Here is a 20,198-nt window from a genome sequence, read left to right as displayed (position 1 = left end):
GAGGCTGTGGACCACTGTGGGGTCTATTTTATGCCCAGTGCGCAAAGCACCGATGGTACGCATTATCCAGCCGTTTACGAGCCACAATCTAATCTTATATGTTCGTAAAAAAAATTATCGACTGTACTGGTCAAGTTATATTTGTATTCGTACGGGAACAGTAAAGGCATTTTAGTGAAGAACGAAAAGAATGATTTGGGTTCAACTCCCACCTGTCCAGTTAATTATTTTTCACAGTTTGCCTATCTCTCGCTAGAACATAAAAATTTTCATGAAAAAATATTTATTTTACGACGCTAGGTTCAAGACTTATGAACGCCCTCTTCCTATTTTTTCTCGATTTGTATTCAACAGGTAACAGATAACATATAATACACAATTGTATTCCGCTCATCAAGTATCAACTTTCACCAATAAATTATGCTTTGCTAGAAGCGGTTTATTTAATCAAGCACAGAACTTAGTACGCCAAGTGCTAAAACCTAATCTCAACCCACAGCCACCCCGTTGCTGATTACTGATTGCTGCTTGTGTTTGCTTTCTACTTTCCAGAATCATGCTAACCAAACTATGGCGAAGCTGCTTCCCAAGTTCGACCAACTCCCCGCATCACGTCGAGCGGCATCACTTCTACCTGTGTCAGGTGAGTAATGAATGGCTTTTCAGGAACGTTTAATGAATTCCTGCTGTTTGAATTCAAGCTTCGGGCTTAAAACAATTTACCTACCATGCTTCACAGTTCATTCTTCCGATTCATAGTTTACGAGTAGTGCTAATATATGAACAGAACTGCAACACTTTCTGTGATAACTTACTGACACAACAACATCAATAATATGTAGCTACCGGAGTAAAATTGCAACGTTTTATCATTACTGGCTGGCAGGTCACATTCGAGTTTTATAGGATTTTTTTTACGTAGCAGCACTATTGCGCAGCAAACTGTAAATTTTTCGAAATAGTTTCCGGTTTTACGATCCCCACGTTTCGCAGAGGGTATTTGGAAAACCCCGAATGGTGTTCATGTCATGAGCCATAACCTTTGATTAAGTATCAAACGGCGCTGCTACATATCTATATATGAACGTAAACAGAGACGAGAAAATACCGATGATTCATTGACATATATGGAGAGAAATTAATACTGGTAGACCAGGCACCCTGAAGTATTAAATCTTTTGAATTAGTATGCAGAATACACATTAATAACTCCTCTGAGTTCTAAAATTTTATCGAAATGGGCACATTCGTCGCGCGAGCTGATACGGAGTGTAAAAGGAAATGCTGTGTCTTCCACAAAAAAAATTACAAATTAAAATTGGAAAGTGTTTTGATTTTGTTCAAATTTTGTATACTGATTCCTTGCCACAAAATTTTATACCGGGATCGTACAATATTCTGCACAGTTAAGACATTTGTATGATTCTTCCGCTTTTCTAAGTATTCTAGATTTAAATTAACAACGTGGATAGCAGCAACGTGTAGTGCGACGGTCTATAATATCTGGTAAAAAATATGGGAATTATAATTCAACCAACAATTGAGTATATTTTTCGTTTTGTAAACTTATCCACGGTGCCCAATTCTGCGCACTTTCTTGCCCATGTTCCTAATTCTGTGCATGTTTGCTCCTAATTCTGCGCACCCAAAAAATTAAAATAAATACTCCTGCCATGCTGTTTATGTCTTTATACGCTGAAAGCACACCAAAAAATCCGACATTAGCCATTACCATAATTAAATCCATGATCCGACCTTCTTGTGCTGTCCGGGTAGCAAAGGAATATTGTTATCATTTTGATTGCTTCAGTTTAAATATTTTATTCTCGATAACGTGAAGGGCGAATTGATTCGGGTTTTCTGCATACTGAACATTGCACTTTAGACTAATACCAAAAATTTTGCATTCATGTAGAAACCACTGCCCCACTGTCTGACAGCCCCTTGAGGTTGGACATTTAAAAAAATAGAAGACATGGTTTCATGAATTGGCGCTCGTGGGTTCGGACCCCGAGACACAGCACAGGATTCCAATCAATGGAAGTTGAAGATTCTACTTGAATTTTCATGCCTCCATACCTCAGCCATTTGGGTGAGGTTGCGTATTCTTTCGCGCTTTCTTCGTAGGATACATTACTGCGCAGAATTTGGAACATGAATAAAAAATCTGTGCCTAAATCTGCGCATTATTGCATCGCATTTTTCTAAGGAAAGCAATGCATGCAATCACTCTTTTTGTCTAAAACATGACTAAAACTAATTATTCTTTCTAATTATGTTGGGTAATTTGATCATTGCAAAGAATTTCGATCATAAATCATAATTTTCTAGCAGGACAATCTTAGCGTTGCACAGTGGTTTAAAAAGCGAAAAACGCGAACCTGACGTTTTTAAGAGAAAAAACCCGATTTAATCCACCTAGTGGTGAAAGGAACCTTTGTTATACGGTCTTACTTGCTATTTGAGATAGAAACCGACACGTCTTCGGAGTATAATCCCTCTATTGGTTAACGTTGCGTAGTGCGTTGGTTTACATAAAATTTTTGAAAATTGAATACGTTTACAAAATTTGAACAAAATATTACCACTTATAAATTTTGATAGATCCCTTTTTCATGAAATTGCTGAATAAGGATAAGTAAGTTGTTAATAATTTGATTAAGTGCAAGTAAAAGTAGGTTGTAAGAGCAAATATTATTCTTTAATATATACATTGCGTAGTAAAGGTCTAGTTTATAGATTTTTGAACTATGCATAATTTCCTGTAATGCCTATTTGATTCACACCAATAAAGTTTTCTAAAATAAATTTCATCAATTTTTATTAACCTTCGGTTACTCACGCTGTTGTATTTTGTATAACACGTGTAGGTTTTTGAACGCCATATTGTTATAAAGTTACAAATCGTTGTGTAACTAACGTATATTCTTCAATAAACTTGTAATGAGCAAAATGTCATAATTATTCAATGCATTAATACTTTAAATTGTTGGGAAAATTGATCAGCATAAACTGACATCACAGAAATGAAGCAATCAGCATATGAGGTGTACCGGAATTGGCCTGGAATTTTCTCTCGTTTCTTCATATGGAAAAATGGTGTCTGTATGCATCAAAACAATCAGCAATAATGTAAAATGTTTAAAATGTATCCGTCTGTAGTCGTAGTCGAGTAATTCGGGGTCAAAATTAGGGTATTTTTTATAATCAAGGCTCTACAGTTCCTAAACAAGCAAACATAGAGGTATACTATATTCAGCAAAGTTGTGTATTTTTACTATTTGTGCAACTTTGTAATACCTACATGAAAAAGTCATACAACAATTACGAAAAGAGCTAAAATAAAAAACTGATTTCACTAATTCATATACAATAAATAATATTTTTCTAGCTTCGCTGAAGAGATAGGGGGTTACTGTCTTCAGCAAAATTTCTTGTAATAATATACTCTAAAACTTTGCAGAATACATCAATGTGTTATATTGAAACTGAAGAAAAATAATTTTTTTATTCCACTTTTAGGGGGATTAATCAAAATTTAAATTGCACCAGACGATAGAACTTTCAATTTCAAGAAATTCTTCCAAAGGTTCCATAAACCTAAAATCAAGTTTTCCCAGTCAAAACTCTAGTGCGCATGTCTTTTTGGCATTGGGCCATTGTGCGCGCGAATAACCGTATTACAAAAGTTGGCGCGAGTGTTGGAGGGTTAATATCTTTTGATCGGCAAAACCAATTCTACTGAAATTTTGCAGATATATTTGCAGCATTAAAATCTCTAATCTGATGTCAAAATAATTCAAACTAGATAAATCATCTTAGATGAAATGGTTATAAATTATTATAAATTTTAATGTGTTGTATTCAATTGCTCGTAACTTTCAAATTGAACGTCCAATCAAAAAACAAATCAATAGTGATCTATTAGGCTATGTTACCTTTCAAATGAGACTAATAGCGCCTAAGTCGGTTTAGCCATCTCTAAGAAACAGGCGATAATTATTACCTTGTCAAAACAGGTTTTTTAGGATAACTTTTAAACTACTTGTTTGTTTTCAATAAAGTTTACTCGAAAAATTTATCGTTAACAAGAGCTTTCATTCGATACCAAGATCGTTGAAATCGGTTACTTGGTTCCGGAGAAAATCGTGTCACGTAATTTTCACGTTGTTACTTATAACTTTTAAACGAAATGTCGGACTTCGAACTAATTCAATAGTGATATACTAGGCAATAATACCTTTCAAACAAAAGTAGAAGCGAACAAATCGGTTCAGCCATCTCCGAGAAACAGGCGATAGAAAAGTTGCGCCCCGCACATACATACACACATACACACACACACACACAGACATTGCTCAGTTCGTCGAACCCTGTCGATTGGTATATGTGACTCGGCCCTCCGGGCCTCGGATCAATTTCATGTTTTTCGACCAATTCCTAAACCTTTGTTATAGTATAACAAAGGTAAAACGTAAATAAAATGCTATACTATCTATAGCAAAGTTGTTGTATGTCATCAAAAGCAACTTTTGGTATGAATGAATTTTTGATTAATCCACCTAAAAAGGAGATAAAAATTTTATTTTTTCAGCGATTCGATAAAACAATATAGTTTCTTCGGCAAACTTGTAGAAAATAAAATTTGAAAAATCTTTGTCGAAGACACTTTGGCTCTATCTCTTCAAATAAACGATCTACAACATTTTCTGCATGAACAACATCCAAAAACTAAAAAATCCATTTAACTTTTTTGAAGGGATTTTGAAGGCCCACTATGTTCTAGAGACTTGTGTATATTTTCAAAACACATCGTTTTGTCATAATATCATAACAATATCTTGATGCTTCTGTTAGTTTAATTACTTTTTTAGCGAAAAATATTAATTTTTCGTGCCACAATTTCTCCGAAAGTGGCCAATGCCCAATTTTGTATTTCATTACTTTTATGAACGAACGAGAAACATGATTGTCCACAATGTAAGAAATGTGTCATCTATCTAAACGATAACTGACTGTCCAAGATAATGCCGAGATCCTTCGCTTGGTCGACACGTTGGGTTTCAATACCAACGATATTGTAGTTGAAAATCACTGCTTGACGGATTCAGGCGACAGAAATAATGGAGCATTTTTCAGGATTCACGAGCATGCAGTTCAAGTTACACCTATCCATAAAGGTATCAAGCTCTCGTTGAAGACGGATTGCATCGAACTTGGAGCGAATCCTCAAGTAAATCTTCAGATCATCGGCGTACGATAAACGAGGGCCTTCGAGAACGTGGTTTACATCATTGAAGTATAGCAGGAAGATTACCGGTCCCAAATGACTGCCTTGTGGGATTCCAGACGAGGCCGAAAACGCATTAGATTGAAAACCTTCAACCATCACAATCAGTTTACGAACTACGAGATAGGAATTAAACCAACGCAGCACACTGTAGCCTGCAGAAGTACGACCAACTCAGTCCGCGATCCGTTCCCCAGAATCTCTAGGCAAGTGACTTAAGCGCCACCTCGTTAGAGGGCCACTTGCCAAGTGAAGGCTTGCCCGGCCAGAAACTCCGCCTCAGGGCGGGTCAGTTCAACAACTAAGGGGACAAAAAGGCGGACGCATGCAACCAAAGGTGCTCACTCTACGCGTTTTCAAGAAGCCTAACCACAGAAACTCGCTATCCGAAATCCTCAATCCACACACCGACTCGTACCTTTTTCCTCACTGGCCCAACTCTGAACAACCAGATTACTGGCCAATGTAGGAAATCGGAGTGCGGGGACTGTATTACCAAGCAGTCCACTTGGAGTACCAAACACAACTCTAAAATTTACGCGATTCGTGAGACACCTTCGGAATACCTCAATTACACCAAATGACACTCCATAAAGACTTTAATTTAGGGAAACGCAAACTGGATTGAACATTTTATTCTAAATTTTTACAAACATTTAACTACACCTAGGTTTTGAGCCATTCTACTCTTTTCTATTGCGTGGGTGGAATCTGCCCTAAAGCTTCTTTCGGGTTTGGGAATTGGCTAAGGTTTCGTTTATATCACCTGCGCAGGGTTTAGAACTTTACTTACGGCGGCCGTTCACAATTTACTCCATCCAACGACGTTACCAAGCAGCAAAATGTTGCGCGATGGACATCAAGCGCATAAACTCTGGTTTGGCAGCTGCAAATTGGCGTATCACAAAATGGCGTCCTAAACGCTCAGCAGCATAAGCCGACCAGGCTGATCAGCGGGCTTTCCCCGGCGGCGTGATCCGAAATCCGGCGGCTGGAAGCGGTGCTATAACCAGCCGTTCGTGAAGTGTGCGGTAGGAGGGTGGATGTGCTTTGCTGGCGGTGTGGTCCGAAGCTTTCGCCGAGCGCTTGAATGAAATTTCAAATGGAACACAAAAAGCCGTCGAACGGCTGTTCGACGGTATTAGCCAAATTCCCTAAAAGCAAACTATTCACTTTACCTTTTGTTTCCACCACACTGGCTAGCAAAGACTCCACGCAAGAACTTCTCCTAACTGCGCTATCTATTCCCTATTAATGAAATAACACTTAGTAAATTTAACTAATCCTAAGTGTCTCACTCTAAGACACAAACCTTTTCTAACACGAAACAGCACAAGACACACACTCCGATTTCGTTCACTGATCAGTTTAAAATGAACGAAGCGAAATTGGGAAACTCCTCAGAACAAACGAGATTTGGTTGGAAAACGAATATTCTATAGCGAATTTCTGCGATCATACAAATCCGATCAAACATCTCTTTTTATCTTTAGTTGCATGCATCTAACTATTTCATCCCTAGAGTTTATTGAACTCTTCTAGAAGAAGAATCTGCCGGCGACCTTCGTGCTTAGAGATTCCATCTAGCGAATCGCGAATGAGAGGCTCTAAGAAAGAGTAAAATTGGAAAACTCGGCTAACTTGTATGCAAGGAACCAATACATACGCGTAACCAACTAACCATAATTTCTAGTATACCATGCTTTATTTGCTAACTTAACGAAGATACAGCAAAGGGCCAATCTAATCAACCTGATTGCTACAACACTTCTGCTGATACCGAGTCTTTCCAATTTGGCAATTGCAATAGCATGATTGATTTTGTCGAACGCCGCAGATGAATCAGTATAGATGACGTCCGTTTGAGCACTATCCGCTAAGCTTTCCGCAATATATGATGTGAGACACATGAGATTTGTAGTGGTTGATCTGCTGGCGATGAATCCATGTTGATCATCATTTTGGTATTGTTTGCAGTGTGACAGCAGCGGAGTCATGATTACAAGCTCGAATAACTTCGAAATGGCACATAATGATGAGATTCCTCGGTAGTTATTGATGTATTTCCGATCCCTTTTCTTATGAACAGGAAACATATGGGCAGTTTTCCATACGGACGGAAAACCCCCACTTGAGACGGACAGGCTAAACACCAGCTGAAGGGAGATAAGTAGGTCAGCGATGTGCTTTTTTAAAAACCCATACGGTATACCATCTGGACCGGCTTTAGTCGAAGATTTTAACGTTGAGGCGGCTCTAGAGATCATTGTTTCGTCGATGTTAAGAGCGTATTCGCAGTCATTAGCGCAACATTGTTGGCAGCCTGAGTAACTTGGTCGTCTGGGATCACTTCATCGCAAAACGTTCGCCCGAATTTATCAGCAAATAGATGACTGATATATTGAGGATCCGAAGCAACCTCTCCATTCAGGGTCATGGTTGAGGGAAGGCCCGATTCTTTACGCTGATCGCTAACATACTTCCAGAAAGTTTTCGGTTTCAACTTCAGATTACGCCGTCTTCAGAATACGAAGCTCGTGGGTCAACCAAGGTTTACTGTTTGGCGAATGTACTATATTAGGTACATGACAATCGATTGCGTGCCCAATTATGTGCGAAAGAGTCAATGCTGCGTTCTCGGTATCGTTTCCGTCGAGAACACCAATATAATCGATAATTGCAAAGAATTCGGCCATGCTTTGGTAATCAGCTTCCGAAAGTCGTACGAAACAGGCGGGATGATTTTCATTTGATCAGAATGATGGTCGTGGTGGGCTAGGATGAGTGGAGGGTGGTGTCTTACTAGCTTAACCAAAGGCGACGGAGCGAGCGAAATCACTGGGGCAACATCCTGTACGCTGACGAAGCAGAGATCCAGACTGCGATTGTTCTCGTTGGTCATGTGGTTGATTTGTCGCAACCGTAAAGCTGTAAAGCTCCGAGGTGTACAGTGGAGTGATCGGGATCCGGATGGAGAAAACCATTGCTGGATGGTTGCCACAGAAGTCCTGGAAGGTTGAAATCCCCGATAACAATTAGCTCGTCGATTACGGTAGCCAAATCGATTACTGATATAACCGACCGGGAGTAAACATCGATTAGAGCATCATCGCGTACTCGATCAGGCGGAATGTAAATTCCACACACAAAAAGTTTGCTGTTTGTGAGTTCGATACACACCCACACCTGCTCCATTCATCATTTTCAATCACTTTTGAGTTCAGTTTCTTGTTCATCGCAACAAGCACACCGCCGCCCGTTGACTTTCGACTGTTTCCGGGCCCACGATCACAACGGAATGCTTCAAATTCGGGACCGAACACCTGACAACAGAAAGTTCGCGGATCAACCCAGGTTTCAGTTAACACGATAATATCGTAGCATTCATCGGATGCAGCCAACTGTGTACTCAACTGTGAGTCGGCAGCTTCCAGCACAAGTTTGGTGTTCCGGAGAACATAAGGAAGCAGAAACTTTCAAAGTTTGCCAAGAAATACATGATTTGGCAAGCGATATGCTCATGTGGCAAACGGGGTGAGCCGTTCGTAACAACCGGGACTGTAATCGGGCAGATCTACAGTTACGTTAGGAGTTCATTTATATTAATAAAAAAATAAACTTTTATTCACCATCACTTAATCTAATACAGAGTTTACACGTTTTCACTACCTTGAGGTCTAACAAGAACTGACTACTGCTACCGCTAAAGTCTACTTCTGAACCTAAGCTGCTGGCACATTCTGCGTTGTCAGGATTTTCGTGTCCGAACATGCTCCAGGTGTATCCAGGTTGCATCGAAGGCTGCATTCTGCTGTGTCAGGAATCCGGGCGTGCGAAAGTTCTGGGCGAACTCCAGCACGCTGATGTCAATCGATATTGGTGCCGGATGTCTGATGTTGAGGTCGGCAATATTTGTGTTAAGCGTGGCGTGCCGGATGTCTGATGTTGAAGTCGGCAATATTCGCTGCTAAGCGTGTGTTGGCGTCTTTGTCGGCTGTTCCATGTTGAAACAGGGAAGAGCCCACGTGTTGTTGATGTTGGTGCCGCTAATGTCCATAACTTCCCCCACGTTAAATTGAACCGTCCCGGTTCAACTTACTGCGTTGAATTGGGTTGTTGAATTCGTATGAATTTCCTGATGAAACAAATTTCTTTGATGAGGTACGCGAAGAGGATGGTCGCGAATAAGGCGATTATGATAATGCCTCCAATATTCACTAGGACGTTTTTTCGGTTAGTGATTTCTAGGTGATCTATCCTGTGGCGGTTGTTGGTTTGCAAGTCCTGTAGCATCTCAATAGGCTCCATTATCACCTCTGTTTCGTTAACGGTCACAAAGTGTAGTGGGAGAATGGCGGGTTTGTTATCAAATCGAAATGTCTTGCTGTTGAAATGGGTGTTTCCAATGTTAATCGAACAGTTGTTAAATGTTATGAAAAACGTTCCAGTAAGATTCTTTGGTCCATAATCACAAGTATTGTTAAGATGTATGGGGGTGAACGCATTCTTTACCAGGATGCCTTTGTTCTCGATAACTTTAATTTCAGGAGAACTTGTGTCGCTGACGAACACACATCTACTTGGTTTACCTCGTAGAAGTTTGTGGTAACAGTCATTGCGTGTTACGTTGATCAGGTTTTCAATATTGCACAAGGAAGTGCTCTCGATTTGGTTGCATTTTTCATTTGTTAGAAATGATTCTTCCTTGCTAGTAATAGCGAATTTGCTATTAATTTTAATTAACTTTCGATTAACTGGTATTGGTTCGATGCGTAGTAATTGATAACTCCCTCTTCTCAGGCTTGGTATTTTGACTATGAAAATGATAGAGGAGTCATTATGGATTGCTGTCATTTCCAAATATTCATACGTTTGGTCGTAGCTTACGACTTCGATTTCCTGTGATTTCAAAAGGGGGGTTGCCAGTTCTAGTTCTGAAGGGTATAACAAAGCTGTTGAAATTACGTTAAGTCGGGAAAGTTGGACAGCTTCAAATATGGTGTCTAACTGGTGATGAATGGTATCCAGGTTGAAAATGATGTTGTGCATGTGCAGCATGTGTTGCCAATCGACTGACCTATCTAAATTCATGCCTGCTTGTCTAATAAACCTACTGATCTCTACTGATTGTCTGTAAGCTTCTTTTGTTAAATTGTTAATTCTTTTTTCAAAAATATCATTAATTTTTATCTGTTCATTATTTTCTGTAATCAACATATTATTGGAAATTTTCAACAAGTTAATTTGGTTATTTAGATTTACGAGATCTTCGTTGTCGAGGTTACCAGTAATTGATTTAACAACAGTTCCCAGAATATTAATACTTCTTTGCTGTCTGCGTTTTGGTGTCAAATTTTGTAAAGTAATGCTAGCTTGATTATGCTTTTGTTTAAGAATTTTGGTTATTTCCCCTAGTTGTGAATTTTGTTCTAAATCTGCAATGATAGTTTCGTATTGTCTCAAGATAGAATGAAATGGATGAAGTTTGAATTCATGAATTAATTTATGGTAACCTTGTTTTATAAAAACTCTTCCTGATTTAATGGCAAATATGCCGGGGTTATTACTTAGATCGGTTATCTCTAGATGAGATAATGGACTGGGTGTTGATATGATGATAAGGGATAAGGTAACAAGGATTGCGTTTATCATATGTGTCATGTTGTTGCTGAAATGGTAAAGAAAAAGAAACAGAAAAAATTAATATTGGTTACAGTTAAGTCTTCCTTTTGCGTTTCAGTTTAGTTTTATGAATTTTCCTTCCGTTTTCGTCGATGATGTTAGTACGCATGTTATCAACTACTGTTATTTCTCGGTATCTTTCTTGGTGTTTCAGATTATTTCTTTTCCTCTCAAAGACTTTGTCATTTGGTAGAAATTCTTCAGGTTCTTCTCTGGGCCTGTTGATTTTGTCTAGGTCTTTTATCTTCATTCTTTCGTGCCTTGTAGAAAAGTTCCTGTAGAATTCTTCTTTTTGCTTGATTCTTTCATCAAGGTTTGTGGGGACAGAGTCTTCGTTACGGAATCCGAAAAATAATTCTTTTGGGGTCAGCATGGTTTTTGAGTGTATAGAGTCGTTGTAAATAGACACTGCTAGATTTATTTTTGCTTTGTCTGATAAGTCTTTGGTTGACTCTTTGTTCGTTAGAATGTTGTGCAATTCTCTCAATGTTCTATGGACGATTTCTACGGTTCCATTTGAGGAGGATTGCCCAACACATGTGAAATGATATTCTATGTCGTGTTCTTCGAGAAATTCTTTTATAGTTGTGGATGTAAAAGAAGCTTCTTGGTCCATGACGAGAAGGGAAGGTTTACCAACATTTGCCAAATAGTGTGTTATTGCTTTTAGTATATGTATAGTGTTACGGGTTCTTATGGGAATAGCCATGGTTAGTCGCGAAAATCTATCGCAAAGCGTTAGGAAGTTATTATTATTAATGATGAAGATATCCATATGAACAATTTGCAACGGCTTCGTGGGTGTTGCTGTTAATTCATATTTTTGTTTATATGGACGTCTTTCGTACTTAGCCTTTTGACAGGATTTACAGATGTTAATGAACTTCGTGATTTTACTTTTCATGCCTGGAAAGAAATATTTTCGAGAAATATGGGCTTTTGTTTCATTGATGCCCCTATGGTTAGCATTGTGTTGTCTTTGAATGACTAGGTCTTGTTCGAGTTCGTCTGTGACGTCTTCGAGCATTTTTTCGGTCCAAAAGATTTTAAATGTTTTTGCTCTAGAAAAATAATTTTTGTATATTGTTTGTAAATTCAGAAGTGTGCGTTTATCGCAGAGCAAGCCGTTAATACAATTTGGTGAAGCGTAGTCTTTCAAAATGTTAATGAGGATAGCTGGGCTAAACACTGGCTTCCTTATTGTTACTCTATGATAATTTCCAAAGGCACTGGTGGCTTCGATATTATCCGCGTCGGAAATTTCTAAGACTATTTGATTCCTAAATTCATTCAGTGGTCTCTCTGTAGAAGGAATAAAATCACCATCATCACTATCAGCTGAGTGCTGGGTCATAGTGGAAGTATTTGAATTTATTTCAGTTTGAACTCTGGATAGAGCATCTGCGTTTCCATTTAGTGTTCCTTTCTTATACTTGATTTCGAATTCAAGTTCTTCAAGGGCTAATTTCCAGTGGAGAAGTCTCCTGTTTAAATCATTTTTTTGCCTAAGCCAGATAAGGGGTTTGTGATCAGTCCGAATCTCGAAATGTGTGCCGTAAACATAGGGTCTGAAATGTTTAGTCGCCCACACTATTGCTAATAGTTCTTTTTCGGTGGCTGAGTAGTTGCATTCTGTGTCGTTTAATGTTCTAGAGGCGTACGCTATTGGGTGTTCTTTGCCATTTTCGAATTTTTGGGATAGAACTGCGCCGAGTGCGTAGTCGCTTGCATCTGTTTCAAGAATAAATTTTTTATTAAAGTCAGGGTACTTTAAAATAGGATCCGTGGTCAATAAATGTTTACACTCGGTAAAGCACCTAATAAATTCTTCATCGTGGACAATTTTTGTATCTTTTTTCAAACATTTCGTCAGTGGTTTTGTAAATTTTGCAAAATCTCGTATAAATTTTCTGTAATAGCCTAATAGTCCTAGGAAACCTTTAATTTGTGTGGTTGTTTTAGGGATTGGCCAGTTGAGAATTTTCTCTATTTTATCCGGGTTGGGTTTAATACCATCTTGTGTTATTATATGACCTAAAAATTCACATTGTTTTTGTAAAAATTCACATTTGTCAAATTGGATTTTTAGATTGGCTTGAGCAAGTCGTTGAAGTACTTTGTTTAGGTTATCAAGGTGTTGTTGCAAAGAATTCCCAAAAATGATGATATCGTCTAAATACACTAAGCAACGGGTGCCAATAAGGTTCCCTAGAATGTTATTCATAACGCGTTGGAATGTTGCCGGTGCGTCCATTGACCAAATGGCATGCGAATAAATTCAAAGAGTCCCTTATCAGTACTAAATGCTGTCTTAGCTCTGTCTTTAGGGTGTACCTGGATCTGGTGAAATCCGGATTTTAAATCTAATGTAGTAAAGTAGATACTACGGCCAAGTTTATCTAGAATTTCTTCAATGAGAGGAATGGGGAATTTATCGTCCACCGTCTTCTCATTTAGCTTACGGTAGTCTACGACTACGCGCCATTTCTGTTTCCCGCTGGCATCGGCCTTTTTTGGCACGATCCAGATGGGCGAGGTCCAGGGTGAAATCGAGTGCTGTATTATTCCATCAGCAAGCATTTCATTGATTTGTTTTTCGACCTCTTGCTTATGAACGTGGGGATACCGATATGTTTTTGTATGGATGGGTATGTCGTCAACCGTTTTTATTTGATGTTGTATGGATGAAGTGCACGATAATTTAAAATTTTCGTCGTGTATAATATTTGAATGTTTCGAAAGTACATTAAGTAAAGCATGTTTTTCTTCTATGTTCAGGTGCGAAATTCTAATGAGTTTCGCGACATCCTGACAGCTTAGCTTTTCGTGTTCTGAAGTTTGGTTTAAATTAATTTCGACTTTTGAGAGAATTCCGTGTACTTGTGCAGGTTTTGTCCATTTGAATGTGATTTGTTCGCCATAATTCATGCTTAGAGCTTTAATAAATCCATTTTGAGATTTGTAGAGTCCGGCAGGAACTTCTGCGTCTCCTATCCTGATTGGTCTTTTTAGTAGAACGTCACAACTTTTTTCTGTTACTGGTATTTCCAAAACTGTAGCAGTGTGAGCATTAAGTTTAATTTCCGGTGATCCAAGATTTCGTATGTTCAGCTTGACCGTTTGTTTTGGTAAAACGAGTCTGTGGTTTGCAATATCCAAAATTGCTTCAAGTTCTGAAAGAGTTTCATATCCCAAAATACCATCAAAAAATGAATGGAATCTGAGAAGGTAAAAATTAGCTTTTTCGCCAGTAGCAAACAATTTAATGGCTACCTTTTCACTGCTTTTGTGACTACCCAAGCTATTTGAAATTTTAATTGTTTTGCATGGAATCCGTACGTTTTTTGGAACCAAATGTGGAGATATGAAATTTTTATTTGCACCACTGTCTATAAGGATTTTTGCCTGTTTGCCAAAAATGTTAAATGTGATAAATGGTAGGCCGTTAGTAGCATTTATTTCATAATGTCCTTGTAAGAGCCTATCTGAAAATTTGACTCTTCTTCCGCTTCTGAAGCTTCACTATCTGTTTCAATTTCTTCGTCCTTCTCGGCAGTATGGTTAAAAAGCCTATTTCGTTGATTAGATCTAAGGGATGGGTCGATATCCATGGGCGTAATTCTGTTTCTGTCCGATGATGGTCCAGGTTTTGGATTGGAATAATTTTTCTCTTGATTGAATGGTTTGTAGTTCTTTTCTTGGTTAAATGGCTTGTAAACTTTGCTATGGTGAGGTTGCTCGTGTGCAGGTTGTGTTTGAGATTTCGTTTTTTCTGCGTTTTGGAAGCGACATAAGAATGCGTATGCCGTTTCTAAATCGCTTGGCTGAGCAGTTTGGGCATACCCAAAATATGGTTTACTCAGTCCATTGATAAAAGCTGCTAGAACTTCTTGTTCTAAGAAATGATTTATTGCAACCCAGTGTTGGTTGTAAGTATCGTTTCGTTTGGCTAGAGATTTCATGTTTATCATGATCTCTTTCGTACGTTTGTAGTACGTGTGCAAGGAATCTTGCATTTTTGTTGACCATAGTTGTGTCTGGTATGTAGCAATATTGTTACGATCACCATAAACACTTTCTAGGACTGTTGCCACCTCTTCGAACGTCGAAGGGTTTCCATTAACACAGATCGTATCACGGGCTTTGCCGTCGATCTTGTTTATTATAGCCTGTTCGTAAACAGCGAGTAATTCGGCTGTTACGAGTGGCCTGAATAAATTTAAAGTTCTTCTAGCTGATGTCAGCCATGAACTTAATTGTTTCTTATTCCCACCAAAAGAGGGAATCGTTCTAATAGGATCAGGAATCCTATAGAAATCAATTCGCCGGTCCTCCACAACGGGGGCCTGCTGCTGTCGTTGCAACTGTTGCTGTTGCTGATTTTGTTGTTGTCGGAGATTTTCATTTTCCAACTGGAGAGCGCCGATTCGCTGCTCCATATTTTGAATCGAGTCAAACAGGTGTTGGAAGTTTGGCTCCATTTTTCTAGTATATTTTAATGCGTTAACTCTAGGAACGGGGTTAAATCTTTTCATAAAAAGGGAGAGGAAATAAGTTACTCACGGTTCTTTACCCTTGAAGGATGAAAATCCACCAACTTAGTTGTTTCCGGTCCGAGCACCACAAATCGCCTGCGGGTTGAGGGATGGCCGTCGTCTTCTCGATGAACACTGTAGCCGGGTTCTCGTAGTCAATGGTTTGACACTAGCACTTTGTCCGAAACAGTTTTTGATTGTGCACTATTTTCTATGCCACGGGTTGGGCCTTTTCACTAATAGATTAATTTGGCTTGCTAGTCCGAGTTTTCACTAAGTCGTAGGGTAAGCCGTACGACTGCGCCAGTTACGTTAGGAGTTCATTTATATTAATAAAAAAATAAACTTTTATTCACCATCACTTAATCTAATACAGAGTTTACACGTTTTCACTACCTTGAGGTCTAACAAGAACTGACTACTGCTACCGCTAAAGTCTACTTCTGAACCTAAGCTGCTGGCACATTCTGCGTTGTCAGGATTTTCGTGTCCGAACATGCTCCAGGTGTATCCAGGTTGCATCGAAGGCTGCATTCTGCTGTGTCAGGAATCCGGGCGTGCGAAAGTTCTGGGCGAACTCCAGCACGCTGATGTCAATCGATATTGGTGCCGGATGTCTGATGTTGAGGTCGGCAATATTTGTGTTAAGCGTGGCGTGCCGGATGTCTGATGTTGAAGTCGGCAATATTCGCTGCTAAGCGTGTGTTGGCGTCTTTGTCGGCTGTTCCATGTTGAAACAGGGAAGAGCCCACGTGTTGTTGATGTTGGTGCCGCTAATGTCCATAACTCTACCTAAAGGAAGCGTCTGCTTGAAGCAACACGAAGGCCCTACGAACTTCTGGTCGAATCTAGCTTCGTGCCACTATTCAAAGGATGTCCTGGAGTGGTACGAAGCTAACGGGGTTACTTTCGTACCCAAGGACATGTACCCCCCCCCCCCTCCCCCCCAACGCACCGGAACTAAGGTCTATCGAAAAATACTGAACTACTATGAAGCAAGCACTACGGAAGCATCCCAAAGAAGTAAAATCGAAGGAATACATGAAGAAAAAGTTGGTTTCCGTACATAAGAAGCTGCATCCAAATGTTGTACAGAACCTTATGAGTGGAGTTAAGTGTAAGGTGCGAGCACACGGTTATGGTATTGAAGTTGAATGAAATAAATATGCCAAAAGCTTACTAATGAGTTATATTTTATTGTCTACAAGTTTGAAATGGATCGGTCAATATTAATTTTCTATAGCGTTTCTTCCGTGATGCAATTTGATGTGGGACACTCTTCAACACAAACTTAAAAACTTTTTTTGAATACCAAAGCACACTCAGATATTTAGCAAATGTTAACAATCAAATTTACATGAAAAACTTGTAATGACTAAATGTATTTTTATCACAATTTGTGAATCAGTTCGGCGCGTAATAGGCTGAAAATAGGTTTTCTGGCATTTTAAATGTTTAAAGTATTTCTCTTGAAAACAACGGCGATCGTAAAAAAACTGTTTTCAAGTGCTCGGTGCTCATGAATGTGCTGTTTGATAGTGATTTGTGCCATCATTCAATCGAACGAGAAAAATTATTTGTTATCTGTCTGTACGGTTGACTGCCGACTGTCGCTGCCGCTGAACGCAAACCGGCGCTGCCGTGTGTGCAACGGTGTTTGTGCATCACCAGTCGAATGCGGTAATAACATTTATTTTATTCCGCAAATTACTGCCTCTATAGCGCTATAAATGCAACCAAATCATTTAGTTTTTATGTTTATCGTCATGAAGTTGAAAAGTAAGGCTATATTCATTCAGTAGTAAAGTGCAGAGTCCACTCAGTAGGAAAAAATTAGTATAGTATTCAATTCAAACAGAGGAAGCTCTAACTCAAAAGTCTGCCGAATTAAAAATTTGTTAAATTTATTAAAACGTACCCAATTGAACTCTTAAATTAGTGACCGTCCGGTTTTATAATGGTCAAAAGGAAAATTTTCTTATGATTATTACGTACTAAATTATAGATAAAATCCAATTAGATTAGTTTGGATGAGTCTCAAACATATTAAATAAATCATGCGAAAATACTTGCCAGTGTCTGTTCCCCTGTCGGGAGAGTCCCTTGGTGTAGATGCTTTAATTTACGTGTCTCGGACACAAAAACAAAGATGGCAGCCTCATCACGAGACTCGGTAGGAAAACCTTAGTTGGGTGAAGAATGATCTAACAAGGGTATAGGAAATATGGAGCTTTGGAAAGATAATTTCTTTGATACATTAATCTAGCAAATATCATCAAAGTTTCGCAAAAATGTAGATAAACATAAGAATGACCTAAAACTTAGTCAAAACTAATTTAAAAAACTGTAAAACGTCGTTTTACGGGATTGTTACTTGGAATGCGAAATATAAGCGAAGAACTCTGTCTACTTTTTCTATTCTAACCAGAAACCATTCATCTGAAGCCAACGTCCGATTCGTTCACAGTAGAATAACGAGCTTTGAATAGACACCATTCGTAAATTATGCATATATTCGTTTGAGACCAAATCTCTGAAGCACTACACATACTCGTAACATTACAACCAGACACACATTGATCTGCTTCCATTTGCACCACTTTTGTCAAGGGGAATAAGCTCCAGAGATTCTAACTATGCATTCGCTAAGAAGAATAATAGGTACAGGAATCCCCCGAATGTGGCGATGAGCTGTGCGCCCACCGTTTTTTCCATCAACCAATAAAGCTAATTTTAGGAGTATCGTTAAAACCACAAATCAGTTATGTTGGATAATGTACAGCCAAGAAATCGTTTTGGACGTACAGCAGTACCCTTACCCTATTCGGGGGATGCCTGTAGTTTGGTACTAACCGACAAGTATGAATTTACGTGTCAACCTTTTCCCTATGCATGGAGAAATTGAAATGAAAATCTGTCATTATGTTTCGACAACTGAAATATCACAAACCACCAATATACAGAAAAGCATTCTCAAACCGGAAATTAATTGTATCTTGTACAGATACGAATCCAACTTCGCAGATAATTATGCTAGCTGACCTTCCATATAGCTAACAGGCAATTAAATCCGTTCTTTTTGGCAAAACTTTTCGCCAATCAAACGATGTGGGCAAGTTTTCCGATGGCACATGCCATTTTAATTCACTAAATGTTGTCAATAGAACGCTCACAGCTCACACATGGGGAACTATCATCGTGCAAAGCTATCCAATATCCATATTGGTGGTCTTCGAAGAGGAAGAATTTCCATGCGAGCAAACTAAAAACCTCCGGGCATCACATATCGATCCTCGCCTAGCCACGGTGTCGCTTGCCTTGTGCAGTCCCAATGGGACATCATGCGGGTTCCGGTTCGATGTAGCATAGGAAGAACGTCAACAAGAATCGAATGTCAAATGTATTCCTAAGTTTCGCTGAGCAGCGTGTTTTTTTATTCTTTTCTACCACCCTTTCATCGGATGCTGCTGCAGCAGCGATGTTATGTATGTAACAGTGGGATGCGAATAGATAAAGGGCATGTTTTCATATTTAGGCGACATTATGCTATAAAAATTTGCAATTCAAATCCTTCGAGTACGAGCAGAACTCGGTTGAAAAATCAATTTGGGGGTGTTTCAATTCAAAACTGTAATTATAAGACGATGTGGGATTACGTCTTTCTCTAAACGAATAGCTTATCCAATCATGTGTTAGTTGGTTTAAAAAATTAATTTTTTTTAATTCATAAAAAGAATAAAATGACGTGACGTTCATTGAATTCTTCTAGTAAAAGGCATTTACTTCCTTTATAAAATCCAGCATTGTCTTTGATTCCTAACTAATTTCCTATCGAACTGTTATCAAGTTTTATGCCCCAATTATGCACTTTGGTAAGAAAACAATATGTAAAATAGAAAATCCTATTATCATAAGTAATCTTAACAAAATCTGTGCCGAAACCAAACATGATAGAGCACTGATGTTGAAAATCTGCAAGCAAAATTTGCACTTGTAACGCCACAGAAGGGCCCTCCTTGAGCTGCTTCCGGATAACCTCTTCTCTTTCGCAATATTCCTATCGCCCTCTCAAATTAGCATATTGTTTTAGAATGATGGGATACTTACCAAGCACAGCAATTACCGCTGCTAACCTACTATTATCTGTCAAGTGGCACCCTCTCTATGGGATAGAGGCAATAAAAATAAACCGAACATCAAGCGCATCGGATCTAATTATAGCGACACAAAGTGTTCAACGAATTAAGCACAGTTTAGGGTAGTGGCAAGCAAGCGCTGAACAATAGTGTGGATATGCAGTTTGAGCGATTCAAAACTAAGCGACATTGACAAATCATGATTGCAGCAAAACGAAATTGTTAATGATTGATTGCGGGAGCTGGATTGTTTTGTTATTGCACATCATGAACGAGACCCATTATTTCAATAAATAAATTTTGATGAATTTTGATCACTCAAAATCTGCTCCGAATTTAGATAACCCACAAAAAAATCCAATAAATGAAATTAAATATTTTGAATGGCATAAAATGAAGCAATTTGATGGTAATGGAGGACTGTATAGAACGCACAAGTGAGGTAGAATAGCGCATACCAATTAATTGTTTTAAAAACGCAGAAACTGTTTTATAGAATTTTGAATACTCTTTTGATTTCGGTGTAAAAATCACTAATTCATGATTTTATAGCAT

At 38.7% G+C, this 20,198-nt stretch overlaps 1 protein-coding gene across 1 annotated transcript in view; it reads left to right on the top strand.

Annotated features, from left to right (window-relative positions):
- The first annotated feature begins 556 nt into the window (after positions 1–556).
- LOC128743000 (protein rolling stone) overlaps positions 557–20,198 on the top strand; it is a 61,461-nt gene continuing 41,819 nt past the window's right edge. The window contains exon 1 of the mRNA XM_053839500.1: positions 557–643. Coding sequence (XP_053695475.1) covers positions 557–643 — 87 coding nt within the window. The remainder of the gene's footprint in view (positions 644–20,198) is intronic.

Source organism: Sabethes cyaneus, chromosome 3, assembly GCF_943734655.1.
Source record: "Sabethes cyaneus chromosome 3, idSabCyanKW18_F2, whole genome shotgun sequence".
Classification (NCBI taxonomy): domain Eukaryota; kingdom Metazoa; phylum Arthropoda; class Insecta; order Diptera; family Culicidae; genus Sabethes; species Sabethes cyaneus.
Note: the sequence above shows the minus strand (reverse complement) of the source record. Positions and strands in the feature narration are given on the sequence as shown.